General features: G+C 40.8%; 1 protein-coding gene across 17 annotated transcripts in view; it reads left to right on the top strand.

Annotated features, from left to right (window-relative positions):
• The first annotated feature begins 16,693 nt into the window (after nucleotides 1–16,693).
• tcf4 (transcription factor 4) overlaps nucleotides 16,694–20,678 on the top strand; it is a 417,619-nt gene continuing 413,634 nt past the window's right edge. For 4 of the 17 annotated variants that reach the window (XR_006079479.1, XR_006079480.1, XM_042302738.1 and 1 more), the window contains exons 1-4: nucleotides 17,977–18,405; nucleotides 18,486–18,577; nucleotides 18,877–18,915; nucleotides 20,425–20,494. Coding sequence is in view for 14 of the 17 variants with exons in the window: in XM_042302738.1 (XP_042158672.1) it covers nucleotides 18,506–18,577; nucleotides 18,877–18,915; nucleotides 20,425–20,494 (181 nt within the window). In the remaining 3 variants the exon portion in view is untranslated. The other 13 variants (XM_042302744.1, XM_042302748.1, XM_042302743.1 and 10 more) reach the window with 11 other exon arrangements.

Genomic DNA, 20,678 nt, shown 5'->3' on the forward strand with positions numbered 1-20,678 from the left:
ATTATGGGGTAGTGTGTCATTATGGGGTAGTGTGTCATTATGGGGTAGTGTGTCATTATGGGGTATTGTGTCATTATGGGGTATTGTGTCATTATGGGGTATTATGTGTGTCATTATGGGGTATTGTGTCATTATGGGGTAGTGTGTCATTATGGGGTCATTATGGGGTGTGTGTCATTATGGGGTATTGTGTCATTATGGGGTAGTGTGTCATTATGGGGTAGTGTCATTATGGGGTATTGTGTCATTATGGGGTATTGTGTCATTATGGGGTATTGTGTCATTATGGGGTATTGAGTCACTATGTCATTATGGGGTAATGTGTCATTATGGGGTATTGAGTCATTATGTCATTATGGGGTAATGTGTCATTATGGGGTATTGTGTCATTATGGGGTATTGTGTCATTATGGGGGTATTGTGTCATTATGGGGTATTATGTCATTATGGGGTATTGAGTCATTATGGGGTCATTATGGGGTAATGTGTCATTATGGGGTATTGAGTCATTATGTCATTATGGGGTAATGTGTCATTATGGGGTATTGAGTCATTATGGGGTATTATGTCATTATGGGATATTGAGTCATTATGGGGTATTATGTCATTATGTCATTATGGGGTAGTGTGTCATTACCCCATAATGTGTGGTAGTGTGTCATTATGGGGTATTGAGTCATTATGGGGTATTGAGTCATTATGGGGTATTGAGTCATTATGGGGTATTGAGTCATTATGTCATTATGGGGTAGTGTGTCATTATGGGGTATTGTGTCATTATGGGGTATTGTGTCATTATGGGGTATTGTGTCATTATGGGGTATTGTGTCATTATGGGGTATTGAGTCATTATGGGGTATTGAGTCATTATGGGGTATTGAGTCATTATGTCATTATGGGGTAATGTGTCATTATGGGGTATTGTGTCATTATGGGGTAGTGTGTAATTATTGGGTGTTGTGTCATTATGGGGTATTATGTCATTATGGGGTATTGAGTCATTATGTCATTATGGGGTAATGTGTCATTATGGGGTATTGAGTCATTATGTCATTATGGGGTAATGTGTCATTATGGGGTATTGAGTCATTATGGGATATTATGTCAGTATGGGATATTGAGTCATTATGGGGTATTATGTCATTATGTCATTATGGGGTAGTGTGTCATTACCCCATAATGTGTGGTAGTGTGTCATTATGGGGTATTGAGTCATTATGGGGTATTGAGTCATTATGGGGTATTGAGTCATTATGTCATTATGGGGTAGTGTGTCATTATGGGGTATTGTGTCATTATGGGGTATTGTGTCATTATGGGGTATTGAGTCATTATGGGGTATTGAGTCATTATGGGGTATTGAGTCATTATGTCATTATGGGGTATTGAGTCATTATGTGGGGTAATGTGTCATTATGGGGTATTGAGTCATTATGGGGTATTGAGTCATTATGGGGTATTGAGTCATTATGGGGTAGTGTGTCATTATGGGGTATTGTGTCATTATGGGGTATTGTGTCATTATGGGGTATTGAGTCATTATGGGGTATTGAGTCATTATGTCATTATGGGGTAGTGTGTCATTATGGGGTATTGTGTGTAGATTGATGAGGGGACAAAAACTATTTAATCCATGTGGAAAAACTCAAGGGGTCTGAATACTTTCCCGAATGCCACTGTATCTGTAGTCTACATATCACCAATTCAAAAGCAGTAATGGGAGATGAAGCCACCTGATTGTTCCACTCTTTCTATATAAGCTGTTAAAAGCATGTCGGCCTACATCATCCCGTATGTGGAAATGATCTCACAGAATAAATTGCCTAATGATTAATTATGTGTGCGTGAAACACATGACCACACACACACACACACACACTACACACACACACACACACACACACACACACACACACACACACACACACACACACACACACACACACAAAGGCTCGTGGTTGGTTGTTTGCTTGCGCGGCACTCGAACTACATCTGCAGATGTTCCCCATATCTTTATAATCTGCATCTTCAGAGCAGAACGATCCTTTAATTAAACACTTAGATTCCTCAATGTCTGTCCTCCAGGAGCCAGGCCCTGATAGAGATACGGCTGGCCTGTGTGATGTAGGGTTAACTCTGATAGATACGGCTGGCCTGTGAGATGTAGGGTTAACTCTGGTAGAGATACGGCTGGCCTGTGAGATGTAGGATTAACCCTGGTAGAGATACGGCTGGCCTGTGAGATGCAGGGTTAACTCTGGTAGAGATACGGCTGGCCTGTGTGATGTAGGGTTAACTCTGGTAGAGATACGGCTGGCCTGTGTGATGTAGGGTTAACTCTGGTAGAGATACGGCTGGCCTGTGTGATGTAGGGTTAACTCTGGTAGAGATACGGCTGGCCTGTGTGATGTAGGGTTAACTCTGGTAGAGATACGGCTGGCCTGTGTGATGTAGGGTTAACTCTGCTAGAGATACGGCTGACTGGTTAAATCAAGGAGCCAATAGTAGGCCTTTGGTCCTTTCCTCTCAAGACTACAGCAGCTGAAACCAGAGAGACCAGAGAAAAAAACCCAGTTTGTCCGGGTTATCCCTTTATTCTGTCATTCAGCTGATGGTTCTTTAATAACAGGTCAGGATGGTCTCTACCCACAGCTGCTGCCAAGCCTAAATTTGCCAAGGACCAAGGGTGCAGCTTGCTCCCCTGCCAGCGTGCGTCCCGCCCACTATGGGCTGAGCGGTAAACCAGCCTCTCCTAAACAGCAATGCTGCTGCTTTCTGACCTTGAAAAAACGACACAGCAGCTCTTACGTTCTTTTTACCCATGCTGCCTATAAACGTTGGCCAGAGACAGACTTTTAATTACCCAGAAGGCTCTGCCCGCGGAGCACCGTCTTTCCATAGCCGCTACCTGCCAGGCCGTCACAGAATAAACCTCTTCTGAAAACTTTCTGTGATAACTGTGTGACGGCAGGATGCATTTTTTTCTCTCCAGATATCCCCTAAAAGAGGGTTTGTGTCACCTAACCCTTCTCCTGTTCAGAAGAATTTGAATAACTGTGATTTCACGTAACATAAAATAATAAAAAATAAAAATAAAGCTCAAAATTAACTTGTGTGTTCATATATATTATTTTTGACTTTGGAAGGAAAGGTTATATGAGTCTACGAACAACTGCCATGGCTTACGTCAACTGTGTAGGACAGGCTAACCCAGCGCACAAGTCCCGGGTCCAGCTTTGAAGTGGTAATGTCTTTTATAGCTCATCTAACCAGACCACATGACCCACATGATTGGGTTGAATGTGGAGCATCTATAAAAAAAAAGAATCTGCATCCAAAACAGCACCCTATTCCCTATGTAGTGCACTACTTTTGACCAGGACCCTATAGAACCCTATTCCCTTGTAAGTGCACTACTTTTGACCAGAGCCAAAAGGTTAATAGGGTGCCGTTTGGAACACAGGCCAGTGCTTGGGTTGCCTGTGCAGGGACAGGGTGGTGGAGGGGGTCATTTGGGAGCCATCCCACATACTGTATGGGGGAAAAATTAAGCTACTAGCTGCTAGATCTATCGGGATATAGACGATCTGTGTGCAATCATTTCCCAGCCCACTTTGAGGTCTGTGGTTAATTGGTGACAACCCTCTGCTCTGGTCTGGTTTTTAAGGAGGAGAGCACCCCTCCCTCTCTCGGTAATGCTGAGTCTGCTCCAGCTTATTTTAAACTTCCCTCACAGCATTTGGTACGCAATGGTAACATTCAGGCCTAACGAACAAACTCATTCTGCCTGAAATGGTGTAACATCTAGTAGGGAGAGGAATTCTAAACTTACACTGAGTGTATAGGAGCACCAGGTAGCCCGGCAGGTAGGAGCGTTGGACCAGTAACCCGAAAGGCTGCTGGATCGAATCCCTGAGCTGATAAGGTACAAAAAAAAAATCTATCGTTCAGAACAAGGCAGTTCGCCCACTGTTTCCCCGGGTGTCGATGACGTGGATGTCGATTAAGGCAGCGCTATGATTCAGAGGTGTTGGGTTAAATGCAGGAAGACACATTTCAGTTGAATACATTCAGTTGTACAACTGACTAGGTATCCCCTTTTTCCTAATAACTGAGTTGAAACCCCCCTTTTGCTCTCAGAACAGCCTCCATTTGTTGGAGCATGATCTCTACAAGGTGTCTAAAGCGTTCCCCAGGGATGCTGGCCCAGATGACATTCATATTCTGACTATCTCTGAAACTCACTTAGATAATACCTTTGATGACACAGTGGTAGCAATACATGGTTATAACATCTACAGAAAAAAACAGAAATGCCAATGGAGGAGGTGTTGCTGTCTATATTCAGAACCACAGTCATGTGCTAACAGTCAGTATCTGGATAATATGTGTGAAATGCTTGATAATGTAATGTGATATCAACAGAGAAGTATATTTTCTGGGTGATTTTAAATATTGACTGGCTCTCATTTAGCTGCTCACTCAAGAAAATGCTTCAAACTGTAACCAGTGTCTGCAACCTGGTTCAGGTTATCAGTCAACCTACCAGGGTAGTTACAAACAGCACAGGAATGAAATCATCAACATGTATTGATCACATCTTTACTAATGATGCAGAAATGAGCTTTAAAGCAATATCCAGATCCATAGCATGTAGTGATCACAATATCGTAGCCATATCTAGGAGAACCAAAGTTCCAAAGGCTGGGCCTAATATAGTGTATAGGAGGTCATACAATAAGTTTTATAGTGATTCATATGTTGATGATGTAAGGAATATTTTCTGGTCTGTGGTGTGTAATGAGGAGCAACCAGACGCTGCTGGTCTGTGGTGTGTAATGAGGAGCAACCAGACGCTGCTGGTCTGTGGTGTGTAATGAGGAGCAAACAGACGCTGCACTTGACATATTTGTGAAACTACTTATTCCAGTTAAAAACTGTTAAATCCCCTGTGGATTGATGAGGAATTGAACAATTGTACGGTTGGGAGGGATGAGGCAAAAGGAATGGCACATAAGACTGGCAGCCCAACTGACTGGCAAACATACTGAAAATTAAGAAATCATGTGACTAAACTAAATAAAAATAAACTATACTATGAAACAAAAATAAATCATGTAAAGAATGATAGTAAAAAGCTTTGGAGCACATAAATGACATTTTGGGAAAAAGGCAAACTCGGCTTCATCATTCATTGAATCAGATGGCTCATTCATCACAAAACCCACAGATATTATAACTACTTCAAAGACTTTTTCATTGGCAAGATAAGCAAACTTAGGGATGACATGCCAGCAACAAACGCTGACACTACACATCCAATTATATCGAACCAAATTATGAAAGACAAGAATTGTACTTTTGAATTCCGCAAAGTAAGTGTGGAACAGGTGAACAAATTATTGTTGTCTATTAACAATGACAAGCCACTGAGGTCTGACAGTCTGGATGGAAAATTACTGAGGAGAATAGCGGACGATATTGCAACTCATATTTGCCACATCTTCATTTTAAGCCTATTAGAAAGTGTGTGCCCTCAGGTCTGAAGGGAAGCAAAAGTAATTCCGCTACCCAAGAATAGTAAAGCCCCGTTTACTGGCTCAAATAGCCGACCAATCAGCCTGTTACCAACCATTAGTAAACAAATTGACAACAGACTTTCAGCACGCTTGTAGGGAAGGACATTCAACAAGCACAGCACTTACACAAATGACTGATGATTGACTGAGAGAAATTGATGATAAAATGATTGTGGAGGCTGTTTTGTTAGACTTCAGTGCAGCTTTTGACATCGATCATAGTCTGCTGCTGGAAAAACATATGTGTTATGGCTTTACACCTCCTGCTATAATGTGGATAAAGAGTTACTTGTCTAACAGAACACAGAGGGTGTTGTTTAATATAATCCAGTTAGAATCAGGAATTCCCCAGGGTAGCTGTTTAGGCCCCTTTACTAACGACATGCCAAGACATGTTGCGAAGAAACAGAATAAATAGATAACTTATTCTGGTATAGACCAGTAGCTGTACTGGTCACATGTAGCTTGATTCTGGTCACAGGTTGAGGAATGGTTAATGGTCTGGCCCTTAAAAGTACACAGAGAGCTAACATTAATGACATGCATGTCAATCTCTCATGGCTCGAAGTGGAAGAGAGATTGACTTCATCACTACTTGTTTTTATACCGGGGCCCCACAAGGGTGCATGCTCAACCCCCTCCTGTACTCCCTGTTGACAGGATTACCGAGCTGAATTTACTTCGATATCCATGCAAACCCCACAAGACATGCCACCAGAGTTCTCTTCACAATCCCCAAGTCCAGAACAGATCATGCAGACTGGTAAATGTTCTGGTGTTGACGAGTCTGCGATACGTAAAACACTAAACAAGAATGGTGTTCATGGGAGAACACCATGGAAGAAGCCACTGCTGTCCAAAAAAAACATTGCTGCACGTCTGAAGTTTGCAAAAGAGCACCTGGATTTTCCACAACGCTTCTGGCAAAATATTCTGTGGACAGATTTAACTAAAGTTGAGTTGTTTGGAAGAAACACACAACACTATGTGTGGAGAAAAAAAGGCACAGCACAGCAACATCAAAACCTCTTCCCAACTGTAAAGTATGGTGGAGGGAGCATCATGGTTTGGGGCTGCTTTACTGTCTCAGGGCCTGGACAGCTTGCTGTCATCGACAGAAAAATTTATTCCCAAGTTTATCAAAACATTTGACAGGAGAATGTCCGCCAATTGAAGCTCAACAGAAGTTGGGTGAAGTAACAGGAAAATGACCTAAAACACAGTGTCACGCCCTGGTCTTAGTATTTTGTGTTTTCTTTATTATTTTGGTCAGGCCAGGGCGTGACATGGGTTATTTTATGTGGTGTGTTTTGTCTTGGGGTTTTTGTAGGTATCGGGATTGTGGTATAGTAGGGTTGTCTAGAAAAGTCTATGGTTGCCTGAAGTGGTTCTCAATCAGAGGCAGGTGTTTATCGTTGTCTCTGATTGGGAACCATATTTAGGCAGCCATATTCTTTGAGTGTTTGGTGGGTGATTGTTCCTGTCTTTGTGTTAGTTTGTACCAGAGAGGACTGTTTCAGTTTTTCACGTTTATTGTTTTGTATTTATGTTGATGTTTGAGTTTTTCCTTTATTGAAGAACATGAACACCAACTACGCCGCATTTTGGTCCGATCCTTGTTACACCTCCTCTTCAGAGGAAGAGGAGAAAGAAAACATTACACACAGAAGTAAATCAACAACAGAATGGCTTCAACAGAATAATAATACTCCTTCTGGAGTGGCCCAGTCACTCCTGACCTCAACCCAATTTAAAATGCTGTGGCATGACCTTGAGAGCGGTTCACAACAGACATCCTAAGAATATTGCTGAACTGAAACAGTTTTAAAAAGAGGAATGGTCCAAAATATCTCCTGACCATTGTGCAGATCTGATCCGCAACTACAGAAAACGTTTGGTTGAGGAGGGTGAACCAGTTATTAAATCCAAGGGTTCACATACTTTTTCCACCCTACAAAGTAATTGTTTACACGGTGTGATCAATAAAGGCATGAAAACAAAAAATTGTTTGTGTGTTATAAGTTTTTGTGTTTGTCGATTGTTGTGACTTAGTTGAAGATCAGATCAAATTTGATGACCAATTTATGCAAAAATCCAGGTAATTCCAAAGGGTTCACATACTTTTTCATGCCACTTTACATACTGTATTCTTTACAGTACTTTACAGTACTTTACAATTCTACTGCATCTTGCCTATTCCACTCGGTCATCGCTCATCCATATATTTATATGTACATATTCTTATTCCATCCCTTTACTTAGATTTGTGTGTTTAAGGTAGTTGTTGTGGAATTGTTAGATTACTTGTTAGATATTGCTGCACTGTCGGAACTAGAAGCACAAGCATTTCGTATAAACATCTGCTAACCATGTGTATGTGACGAAAAAAAAAAATAGACTTGATTTGATTTGAGACAATAGGAGGCATACAGTACTACATAGAGCCATGACTACATGGAACTTCATGCCACATCAGGTAACTGATGCAGCAGTAGAATCAGATTGAATAAACAGGTAAAAATACACCTGATGGAACAACGGGGACTGTGAAGAGACACACACCAAGGTACAGACACATGCATATGCACACATGAATACTTTTTTGCCCCACTGCATATACATATAAATATAAATAAATAGATATATCGTAAAAAAATGTAAGAAATATATACAGTGGGGGCAAAAAAGTATTTAGTTGGCCACCAATTGTGCAAGTTCTCCCACTGAAAAAGATGAGAGAGGCCTGTAATTTTCATCATAGGTACACTTCAACTATGACAGGAGAACAGACAAAATGAGAAAAACAGGTCGATGACGTCGTCCCAACAGTGAATGTACGTACATACCCCTACCAGATGCCATGGATTACAGGCGACCGACGCACTGAGCTAAAGGGTAGAGCTGCCACTTTCAAGGAGTCGGACTCTAACGCGGACGCTTATAAGAAATCTCACTATGCCCTCCGATGAACCATCAAACAGGCAAAGCGTCAATACAGGACTAAGATTAAATCGTACTACACCGTCTCCGACACTCGTCGGATGTGGCAAGGCTTGCAAACTATTATAGACTACAAAGCGAAGCACAGCTGCGAGCTGCCCAGTGACACAATCCCACGAGATGATTTAAATTAATTGTGTGCTCGCTTCGAGGCAAGCAACATTGAAGCATGCATGAGAGCATCAGCTGTTCAGGACGACTGTGTGATCACGCTCTCCGTAGCCGATGTGAGTAAGACCTTTAAACAGGTCAACATTCACTCCACGGGGCCAGATGGATTACCAGGACGTGTCTTGAAAGCATGTGCGGATCAACTGGCAAGTCTCTTCACTGACATTTTCAACCTCTCCCTGACCGAGTCTGTAATACCTACATGTTTCAAGCAGACCACCATCGTCCCTGTTCCCAAGAACACCAAGGTAACCTGCCCAAATGACTACCAACATGTAGCACTCACGTCTATATTCAAGAAGTGCTTTGAAAGGCTGGTCAAGGCTCACATCAACACCATTATCCCAGAAACCCTAGATCCACTCCAATTTGCATCCCGCCCCAACAGATCCACAGATGATGCAATATCTATTGCACTCCACACTGCCCTTTCCCACCTGGACAAAAGGAACACCTATGTGAGAATGCTATTCATTGACTACAGCTCAGCGTTCAACACTATAGTGCCCTCAAACTCCTCACTAAGCTAAGGACCCTGGGACTAAACACCTCCCTCTGCAACTGGATCCTGGACTTCCTGACGGGCCGCCCCCCAGGTGGTAAGGATAGGTAACAACACATGTGCCACGCTGATCCTCAACACTGGGGCCCCTCAGGGGTGTGTTATCAGCCCCTTCTGTACTCCCTGTTCACTCATGACTGCACGGCCAGGAACGACTCCAACACCATCATTAAGTTTGCCGACGACACAACAGTGGTAGGCATGATCACTGACCTTGATGGGACAGCCTGTAGGGAGGAAGTCAGAGACATTGCAATCTGGTGCCAGGACAACAACCTCTCCCTCAACATGATCAAGACAAAGTAGATGATTGTGGACTACAGGAAAAGGAGGACCGAGCACGCCCCCATTCTCACCGACAGGGCTGCAGTGGAGCAGGTTGAGAGCTTCAAGTTCCTTGTGAAGAGGACGACAAAGCCTATTCCCCCTCAGGAGACTGAAAATATTTGGCATGGGTCCTGAGATCCTCAAAGAGTTCTACAGCTGCACCATCGAGAGCATCCTGACTGGTTGCATCACTGCCTGGTATGGCAACTGCTCAGCCTCCGACCGCAAGCCACTACAAAGGGTATGGCGTACGGGCCAGTACATCACTTGGGCCAAGCTGCCTGGCATCCAGGACATCAACACCAAGCAGTGTGAGAGGAAGGACCCCCTGTATATAACCTCCACATTGACTCTGTACCGGTACCCCCTGTATATAGTCTCCACATTGACTCTGTACCGGTACCCCTGTATATAGCCTCCAGATTGACTCTGTACCGGTACCCCCTGTATATAGCCTCCACATTGACTCTGTACTGGTACCCCCTGTATATAGCCTCCACATTGACTCTGTACCGGTACCCCCGTATATAGCCTCCACATTGACTCTGTACCGGTACCCCCTGTATATAGCCTCCACATTGACTCTGTACCGGTACCCCCTGTATATAGCCTCCACATTGACTCTGTACCGGTACCCCTGTATATAGCCTCCACATTGACTCTGTACCGGTACCCCCTGTATATAGCCTCCACATTGACTCTGTACCGGTACCCCTGTATATAGCCTCCACATTGACTCTGTACCGTAACACCCTGTATATAGCCTCCACATTGACTCTGTACCGGTACCCCTGTATATAGCCTCCACATTGACTCTGTACCGGTACCCCCTGTATATAGCCTCCACATTGACTCTGTACCGTAACACCCTGTATATAGCCTCCACATTGACTCTGTACCGGTACACCCTGTATATAGCCTCCACATTGACTCTGTACCGGTACCCCCTGTATATAGCCTCCACATTGACTCTGTACCGGTACCCCCTGTATATAGCCTCCACATTGACTCTGTACCGTAATACCCTGTATATAGCCTCCACATTGACTCTGTACCGGTACCCCTGTATATAGCCTCCACATTGACTCTGTACCGTAATACCCTGTATATAGCCTCCACATTGACTCTGTACCGTAATACCCTGTATATAGCCTCCACATTGACTCTGTACCAGTACCCCCTGTATATAGCCTCCACATTGACTCTGCACCGTAACACCCTGTATATAGCCTCCACATTGACTCTGTACCATAACACCCTGTATATAGCCTCCACATTGACTCTGTACCGTAACACTCTGTATATAGCCTCCACATTGACTCTGTACCGTAACACCATATATATAGCCTCCACATTGACTCTGTACCGGTAACCCCTGTATATAGCCTCCACATTGACTCTGTACTGGTACCCCTGTATATAGCCTCCACATTGACTCTGTACCAGTACCCCCTGTATATAGCCTCCACATTGACTCTGTACCAGTAACACCCTGTATATAGCCTCCACATTGACTCTGTACCGTAACACCCTGTATATAGCCTCCACATTGACTCTGTACCCCCTGTATAGTCTCCACCCTGTATGTATAGCCTCCACATTAACTCTGTACCATAACACCCTGTATATAGCCTCCACATTGACTCTGTACCGTAACACCCTGTATATAGCCTCCACATTGACTCTGTACCGTAACACCCTGTATATAGCCTCCACATTGACTCTGTACCGTAACACCCTGTATATAGCCTCCACATTGACTCTGTACCGTAACACCCTGTATATAGCCTCCACATTGACTCTGTACCGTAACACCCTGTATATAGCCTCCACATTGACTCTGTACCGTAACACCCTGTATATAGCCTCGCTACTTTTATTTTACTGCTGCTCTTTTTACATATCTATTTTTTACTTCTACTTTAATTTACTTTTACATTTCACTGTGAGGTCTACTACACCTGTTGTATTCAGCATTTCACTGTAAGGTCTACTACACCTGTTGTATTCAGCATTTCACTGTGAGGTCTACTACACCTGTTGTATTCAGCATTTCACTGTAAGGTCTACTACACCTGTTGTATTCAGCATTTCACTGTAAGGTCTACTACACCTGTTGTATTCAGCATTTCACTGTGAGGTCTACTACACCTGTTGTATTCAGCATTTCACTGTAAGGTCTACTACACCTGTTGTATTCAGCATTTCACTGTAAGGTCTACTACACCTGTTGGGTTCATGTATTCGGCGCAGTTGACAAATACAATTAGTTTTGATTTGTTTCGTTTTGTTTCCATTATAATCCACGTTTTTGTATAAATTGATTTCCATTTCATTCAACAAAATTATTTATTTTTTCTACGTTTCATCGCATCCAAACTTTCCAAAGTGCCTTTTTCCTTTCTGCTTTTTTCATGAAGTGAAACATTTTTCAAAAGATTTTCTGCCCTGGAAATGAACCTAGTTTTTCCCTCCGACCTCAGTGGCACCTGTGCAAACCACTGTACCATCTGCTCCCTCCTTTCCAAACGCACACGCAGGCACACACGCACTAGGGATAAACTAAACTATCCCCATCAGAAAAACTAAAGTAGTGAGAGTGGGCTGACCAGCCAGACCACCATTTTTATTTTTTTTATTTAACCAGGTAAGTCAGTCAAAAACAATTATGATTTTCAATGATGGCCTAGGAACAGTGGGTTAACTGCCTGTTCAGGGGCAGAATGACAGATTTGTACCTTGTCAGCTCAGGGGTTTGAACTCGTAACCTTCCGGTTACTAGTCCACCGCTCTAACCACTAGGCTACCCTGCCGCCCCAGAATGACAACAGCCTGTTACAGAAGATGCCTGTGGTCAGTGCCTCTCAGCAGGAGGGCTCAGGAGGTCAGTGGAGAGCCGAGGGGAGGAATGTGGTGTAATCCAATCCCTGAGACCCGGCTCTGTTATGATCCCACTACAATCCCAGGACGCTATCAAAGGGTATTAACTCTGGTTTACTGTTCTGTTCTGTTCCGTTCTCCTGCTTTTCTCACTGCTCTCACTTTCTCTCTCTCTCCTTCTCTCTCTCACTCACTCTCTCTCTCTCTCCTTCTCTCTCTCACACTCCCTCTCACTCACTCTCCATGTCTCTCCCTCTGTATTTCTCACTCACTCATTCTCTCTCTCTCTCTCTCTCTGCAGCTGCATTCTTCCACAGGTTTTTTTGCAAAACATTGTTTTTAAGCCATTCAGGCTGTATGTGTTTATATAATGAATTCTTCCTAATGACTCACCCCTATATTACCACAATGTCCAGATTTAAAATGCATTCCCCTCCTCTTTTGTTTCTCTCTCTCTCTATTTCTCTCTCTCTTTCTCTCTATGTCTCTCTCTCCCTCTCTCTTTCTCTCTCTCTCTCTCTTTCTCTCACTAATTCCTCTCTCTCTCTCTCTGTCTCTCTCTCTCTCTCTCTCTCTCTCTCTGTCTCTCTCTCTCTCTCTTTCTCTCTCCCCCTCTCTCTCTCTGTATCTCTCTCTCTTTCTCTCTCTCTCTGTCTCTCTCTCTCTCTGTCTCTCTCTCTCTCTCTCTCTCTCTCTCTCTCTCTCTCTCTCTCTTTCTCCTCTCTTTCTCTCTCTCTCTCTCTGTATCTCTCTCTCTCTCTCTCTGTATCTCTCTCTCTCTTTCTCTCTCTCTCTCTCTCTCTCTCTCTCTCTCTGTATCTCTCTCTCTCTTTCTCTCTCTCTCTCTGTATCTCTCTTTCTCTCTCTCTGTATCTCTCTCTCTCTCTCTTTCTCTCTCCCTCTCTCTCTCCCTCTCGAACAGCATGGTACTTTTTAGCTGGTTACAGCACGGTGTGTACTCATCACTGATTAGCTAGAATAGTTTTCTCTTTTTACACCTGCTACTTCCACAATGCTCCTCTTAAACCTCCGGCAGACAATCAGTCAACATCCTGTCTTCAGTACTTGTGGAATGTGTTCTTTTCTGAGAAAGTGTCTTGGACATAAATAAATATTATTGATTTACATTAATATATCCACAAAAAAAAGAGGCTGTTCTAGGTTACACTCCTCACTATAACCCTTTTCAGGATTTAACATAGATAAACCATTTTTTACATTTTATATTTATTTTAAAGCAAGTCTGAAATAACTTACCACTACATGTTTTATCCTTGGAATGAAACACCTTTTACATGTTGTAGAAATTTTCAAAATTATAAAGAATATTAGACCATTTAAATTAATAGCTAGGACTATGCATGTTATGACTATAGCCAGGCTTAGGAATTAGTACAATAATACTAATACTAATTAGTACAAAAATACTAATGCTTATTTCATCCCTTTATAATGGTATGATACCCTAATGTTACCCGTGTAATACCAGTGACCTACTAAGGCCCAACACACATTCTAATAAGCACAGATTCAGTACAGCTCTTTGATTAAATCCCTCATCCTCCACGCAACCGCCCCAGCTCAGTGGTCAGTCAGTCAGTGTGTCACAAATGGCCCCCTATTCCCTATATAGTGCACTACTTTTGACCAGGGCCCATAAGGCTAGAACACTATATAAGAAATAGGGTGCCATTGAGTCAAACACTCAATCATGGGACACTCTTACTGACAGTTGTTGGCTGCTTTGTGTGATGTATTGTTGTCTCTGTCTTCTTGACCTTTGTGTGTTTTGATGTGTGTTTTTGTCCTATATTTATATTGTATTTATGTATTTATTTTTAATCCCAGGCCCCTGTCCCCGCAGGAGGCCTTTTGCCTTTTGGTAGGCCGTCATTGTAAATAAGAATATTTGTTCTTAACTGACTTGCCTGGTTAAATAAAGTTTAAAAAAAAAGAAAATACAAGTTGAGATTCACATAGTGTCTTTGTGATACTAGTGAAGATGGGCCTAACACTAACACTAAAACAAATCTCTCCAAAATCAAATATTACACGGTAATAAGTGATAAATAATTGTGATAAAGTGGTAAGTGATAATCATGATAATGACAAATGTGATAAGGTGGTAAGCGACAATCACAATAACGATAATTGCGATAAGTGATCATCACGATAATGATGATTGTGATAAGTGATAATCATGATAAGTGATAATCACAATAATGATAATTGTGATAAGGTGGTAAGCGATAATCATGATAGTGATAATTATGATAATTGATAATCGTGATAATGATAATTGTGATAAGTGATAATCATGATAATGATAATTGTGCTAAGGTGGTAAGTGATAATCATGATAAATGATAATTGTGCTAAAGGATAATCACGATAATGATAATTGCGCTAAGGGATAATCACGATAATGACAATTGTGCTAAGGGATAATCACGACAATGATAATTGCGCTAAGGGATAATCACGATAATGACAATTGTGCTAAGGGATAATCACGATAATGATAATTGTGCTAAGGGATAATCACGATAATGGTAATTGCACTAAGGGATAATCACGATAATGACAATGATAATAATGTGCTAATTGTGGATAATCACAATAATGATAATTGATAATTGATAATGATAATTGTGCTAAGGGATAATCACGATAATGGTAATTGTGCTAAGGGATAATCACGATAATGACAATTGTGCTAAGGGATAATCACGATAATGATAATTGTGCTAAGGGATAATCACGATAATGATAATTGTGCTAAGGGATAATCATGATAATGATAATTGTGCTAAGGGATAATCACAATAATGATAATTGTGCTAAGGGATAATCATGGTAATGACAATTGTGCTAAGGGATAATCACTGTAATGATAATTGCGCTAAGGGATAATCATGATAATTGTGCTAAGGGATAATCACGATAATGATAATTGTGAGAAGTAATAATCATGATAATGATAATTGTGATAAGGGATAATCACGATAATGATAATTGTGCTAAGGGATAATCATGATAATGATAATTGTGATAAGTGATAATCATGATAATGATAATTGTGCTAAGGGATAATCATGATAATGATAATTGTGCTAAGGGAAATATCACAAAACAAACGTGATTTTTTTTCTTTTTGCCTCTCTCGTAAAACGTAGCTGTCAACTAAACATAGTTTTCAAGCACTGATGATAAAAACCTGACATCTTCTCTTGAAAAGAGAGGAGCTCTTGCTCTCTGGATACATTCAAATGGCACCCTATAGTCCAAATATAGTGCACTACATTTTGACCAGGGCCAGCACAGAGCTCTCATCAAAAGCAGTGCACTATACAGGGAATAGGAAGTCATTTAGGATGTGAGATGCACACTAGATTCTACATGCGACCCCCCCTGCTACTGGCTTATCAGCTTAGTGTGAGTCCTCAGCATCTTCTTGATAAGAAGCTGAAAGCTATCGCTTTTTAAACATTATATGGTTACTCTTTCACATACTCTGAAGATAATTTACTTTCTGTTTCTTGTTTGTCTAAATGAAGGAGTTCAATTTAAATAAAAGCAGTATCAACACAGTTATTTGTTTAAAGCAATTACACCTCATAAATATACAAAACTGCTGGGGAAAAAAATAAGGTTGGCTATGTGTGATGAGGAGAGGAAACAAAACATTGTCTACTACGCATCTCTCAGACAAATACAGAATTTATGAAGATACATTTATTTAAAGACTAATTTATGAAGAAAAAAATATTATCCGTCTTCAAAACATTTCTGATCGGCACCACTCAGTTTATTCTGGTCAACGTCACAGGTCTTGGAGGATGATTTGCGTTGCCGGATGTGGACGAAACCAGAAAAAAAACATAGGTCTGTCACTAGTTACCACAGCCACAAAGTCACAATTGGCTATATCTTAATAAAATTTCATGAAAACAGAAATGTGCTTTTTTTTGGGTCTTAATGTAAAACTAGGCATAAGGTTAGCAGGCACAAGGTTAGCAGTGAGGTTAAGTTTATTGTTAAGGTTTAGGATTAGGTGAAACATCTGATTTGAAGGAGATAAAGTGTAGAAATAAGGCAGGGGTGGGTATAACCATGATTATGACTTTGTGACTGTGGTAACTAGAGACATTGACGCTAGACTAGAGCAATGGAAAAGTAGACAGCTAGCTTGGGAGCTAACTGCATAGGATGTGAAAATAAAAGCCAAAACGGTCTCATTTAAAGCAACCCCTTTTGGATGTACATCTACGTTGTTGTTTTTTTTGTTGCTGCAAAGTTGACCCTAACACCGGAAAAAATATTTCAGTTTTCAAACAAATGTTTAGCCGCTAACATCGTAGAGAAGATAAATATATCGGGATAGCTCTGCTGGCACAGACAAAAAGTCGTCAGCTATCGTCTTTGAGTTTACACATAAGAGAACAAATATATACACTTTTGTGGATTACGTAAACATATCAAAACGAAGGTAATTTCATTTTAATATTGATGTTAGTGTAACTTATTTACAACAAGGATAGTTGGCGACATACCCAGTATGTGGATTTGATAAAAACTCGTTTTTCCCTTCTGTGTCTCTCTGTCTGTCTGCAAGGTACACAGACTGACCGTCTGTCTGCTCAAACTTTTCTATTGGTTGCAGACGAAGACACCGGTGTTGGTTGATCTATCCAACGTGTCACGGGTTGGTTGGGACAGTTCATATCCAAACCGGTCGTGTCGGTAGCGCTCCACCGCTACCCAAGTCCTCAAAACCGACAGGCACCGCTTTATGACACTATTTCACGGACAAAAAGATGTTTGCCAGTCCACGTTAGTTGTGTTAGTCTCTCAGCTCTGAAAATAGGGGAAAAGGGCTAACTTATTTTATGTAATTTTATGTCAAAAAATATTTGTAAGTGCACGTTTCATCGCCTGTGATAGAATTGTATACCTGTGTTGATGCCCCCGAAAAACACACTTTGCCTATAGTCTAGAAATAACGTTCGCAGGTATAACTCAATGATCATGTAGCAAGTAACTCAAGCCTTAATATACACAAATACATACAACCCAGTGACCAGGTGAATAGGGGCTTCGTTATCTTGTAATGACAACAAGATTTTCATAATTTTAAAAGTAGACTAGCTACTATCGAAATAAAAGTTATTTTCAACATAGGTGCAATATCCACAATGTGTCAAACCAAGATTTTCGGTGGTTTGAGATGTTGACAGAACATATCGATATTCTGTTGAACACAAATATATCGGCGTTGTAAACCAATCAATGAAGACAAATATTTATTTGATGGAATATCAATCACTTTTATTATATCCCCCTTTGTAATGTACATTTCAACCCAACAAATACTGGTAGCAAAAGTGCAGGTATCGATATATTAAAAGGTAGCTAGGTGGCTGTAGAAACCAACGGTATTAGTCTACCATTCTGTGACACGCACATGGGGCTCAAACTCAGCACAGTGGAAATTAATAAAAGTCCTCAATGATCACATTCGCATTTACAAACGGATATTTACAAACGTTCTGTCATACTTTCGCTGCCTGTGTTGGCTAGTTAACGAGTCCGTTTTGTTGTACATTTTCCGCTGTCTTTATAGCGTTTATTTATTCATCTTTCTATGCACGGGATTGTCACTTGATCTCCGGGATAAACTGCCTTTTGCACAGCCAGAACCGGACTTTGGGAAACATTCGTATATGTCTATTTCTTTCATACAATTACCGGATTCTTGTTTTTTTTTAAATCTAAACCTCCTGTGGCACAAGGATGCGTTGAAATATATTAGATTTTAATGCAAAGTGGAATTTGCGCGACTCCGGGTTCCCGGTCGTGTGTTGATTGTGAGGAAGATCTCATATAGTGAGTGATAAGGTCGGTACCCCTCCTATCGGTGCGAGAACTGGCGTCCTCTGACCGCTATTTCTTTCCATGTTTTTTAGGTTTGTGTGATTTTGCTAAAATGCATCACCAACAGCGAATGGCTGCCATAGGGACAGACAAAGAACTGAGCGACTTATTGGATTTCAGTGCGGTAAGCAATTGTTATAATATAGCAATGACCGAAACCAAGGCACCGACCTACCGGCGACTGTTTGTATTTTTGATTTGTATGGCAATAGATAGACTCATGTTTTTTTGGTATTCATTGTGAGGTAGGCTATTTCTTTAACAGTGTTATTTTTTTTTTTCCTTGTACGTTTTTAACTCAAGGTAAAACAATAAGATTTAAAGAAAGTTCAATTCATTGTGGTTTTCTATTACTTAAGTGTTTTTCCAAAAATATGTGCAGAGAAATATGATATTGCATTAGTAATTGTGTTGTTTCTATAGATGCGAAACAGCGATTTGAAAATGTTCCCAACATCAATGGTAGTATATCCCCTTTTAACGTATCTTTTTCTTGTTTCATTCTGTCCTAGAATAGAACATGGTGAATAAGTTATTATTCTTGTCTTTTTAAACATTCTAGTGACAGCTCTCACTGTCAGTAGAACCAGTCCCAGTAATAACTGCATGCGGGACGAGCCCCATAAGACATAATAACAACTAGTCGATGCTTTGTAACACATATCTTACCGGTACTTTTCCAAAGTCTATGTTTTTATATAATGTTATGAATAACGGATAGTTGACTTTATTCAGACCTGCTCTGGTTGTGGCAAATATTTGTCTTTATAGAAACGCTTTATGTTCGGGAAGTTTGGATAAGGAAACGTGTCTACGGTCATGTTTTCATTAACCAATAATGCTCGCAACTCTTGGTCAACTTCGAGCTAGCTGTTTGAGAAAAATATATAGAGCGCTTTTTATGTATGGGGGGGGAAACAAATCCTACTTGATAATCCAGACATTTGGTCAGTATTTTACATTTAGGTTGGCCTACTAATAGCTACTGTATTAAATTGCTGTTATTTCTGAGGAGTAGGCTATAGGCACATTTTTCATATCCTAATTTTAAGGATACGTATAGAGTACACCACTAGGGCTTTAAGGATACGCTTTAAGGATGTAGAATACACCACTAGGGCTTTAAGGATATAGAATACACCACTAGGGCTTTAAGGATATAGAATACACCACTAGGGCTTTAAGGATATAGAATACACCACTAGGGCTTTAAGGATATAGAATACACCACTAGGGCTTTAAGGATATAGAATTCACCACTAGGGCTTTAAGGATATAGAATACACCACTGGGGCTTTAAGGATATAGAATACACCACTGGGGCTTTAAGGATACATATAGAATACCACTAGGGCTTTAAGGATATAGAATACACCACTAGGGCTTTAAGGATATAGAATACACCACTGGGGCTTTAAGGATACATATAGAATACACACTAGGGCTTTAAGGATATAGAATACACCACTAGGGCTTTAAGGATATAGAATACACCACTGGGGCTTTAAGGATATAGAATACACCACTAGGGCTTTAAGGATATAGAATACCACTAGGGCTTTAAGGATATAGAATACACCACTAGGGCTTTAAGGATACATATAGAATACCACTAGGGCTTTAAGGATATAGAATACACCACTAGGGCTTTAAGGATATAGAATACACCACTGGGGCTTTACGGATATAGAATACACCACTGGGGCTTTAAGGATATAGAATACACCACTGGGGCTTTACGGATATAGAATACACCACTGGGGCTTTAAGGATATAGAATACACCACTAGGGCTTTAAGAATATAGAATACTTTCTTATGCTTTATTGTGTTACAGCCTAATAATAATATCATAAAACCTTTTCACTAGAACACATGCTATTATTTATTTATGTATTTATTTATGATTTAACTTTCCAACAATAAAATAGTGTCTCTCTTGTAAAATACCTTACTATTTATGTTCTTTCAGATGTTCTCTCCTCCTGTTAGTGGTAAAAACGGACCAGCCTCCCTGGGAAGTGGACATTTTGCAGGCTCAAGTATGTCAATCACAACTCATTGAAATAACGCGATTTTAGTTGTGGATATTGCAGATGTTGTTTAACATGCCATTGTTATAATTTTTTTGTTGTGTCACATTTGTCTTCTTTAATAAGTTTATATATTTTATTGGAGATGTCTTTTCCCTCTGGGCACACACTGTTTGAATCAACATTGTCTCCA

This window comes from Oncorhynchus tshawytscha, linkage group LG20 (assembly GCF_018296145.1).
Source record: "Oncorhynchus tshawytscha isolate Ot180627B linkage group LG20, Otsh_v2.0, whole genome shotgun sequence".
NCBI lineage: Eukaryota > Metazoa > Chordata > Actinopteri > Salmoniformes > Salmonidae > Oncorhynchus > Oncorhynchus tshawytscha.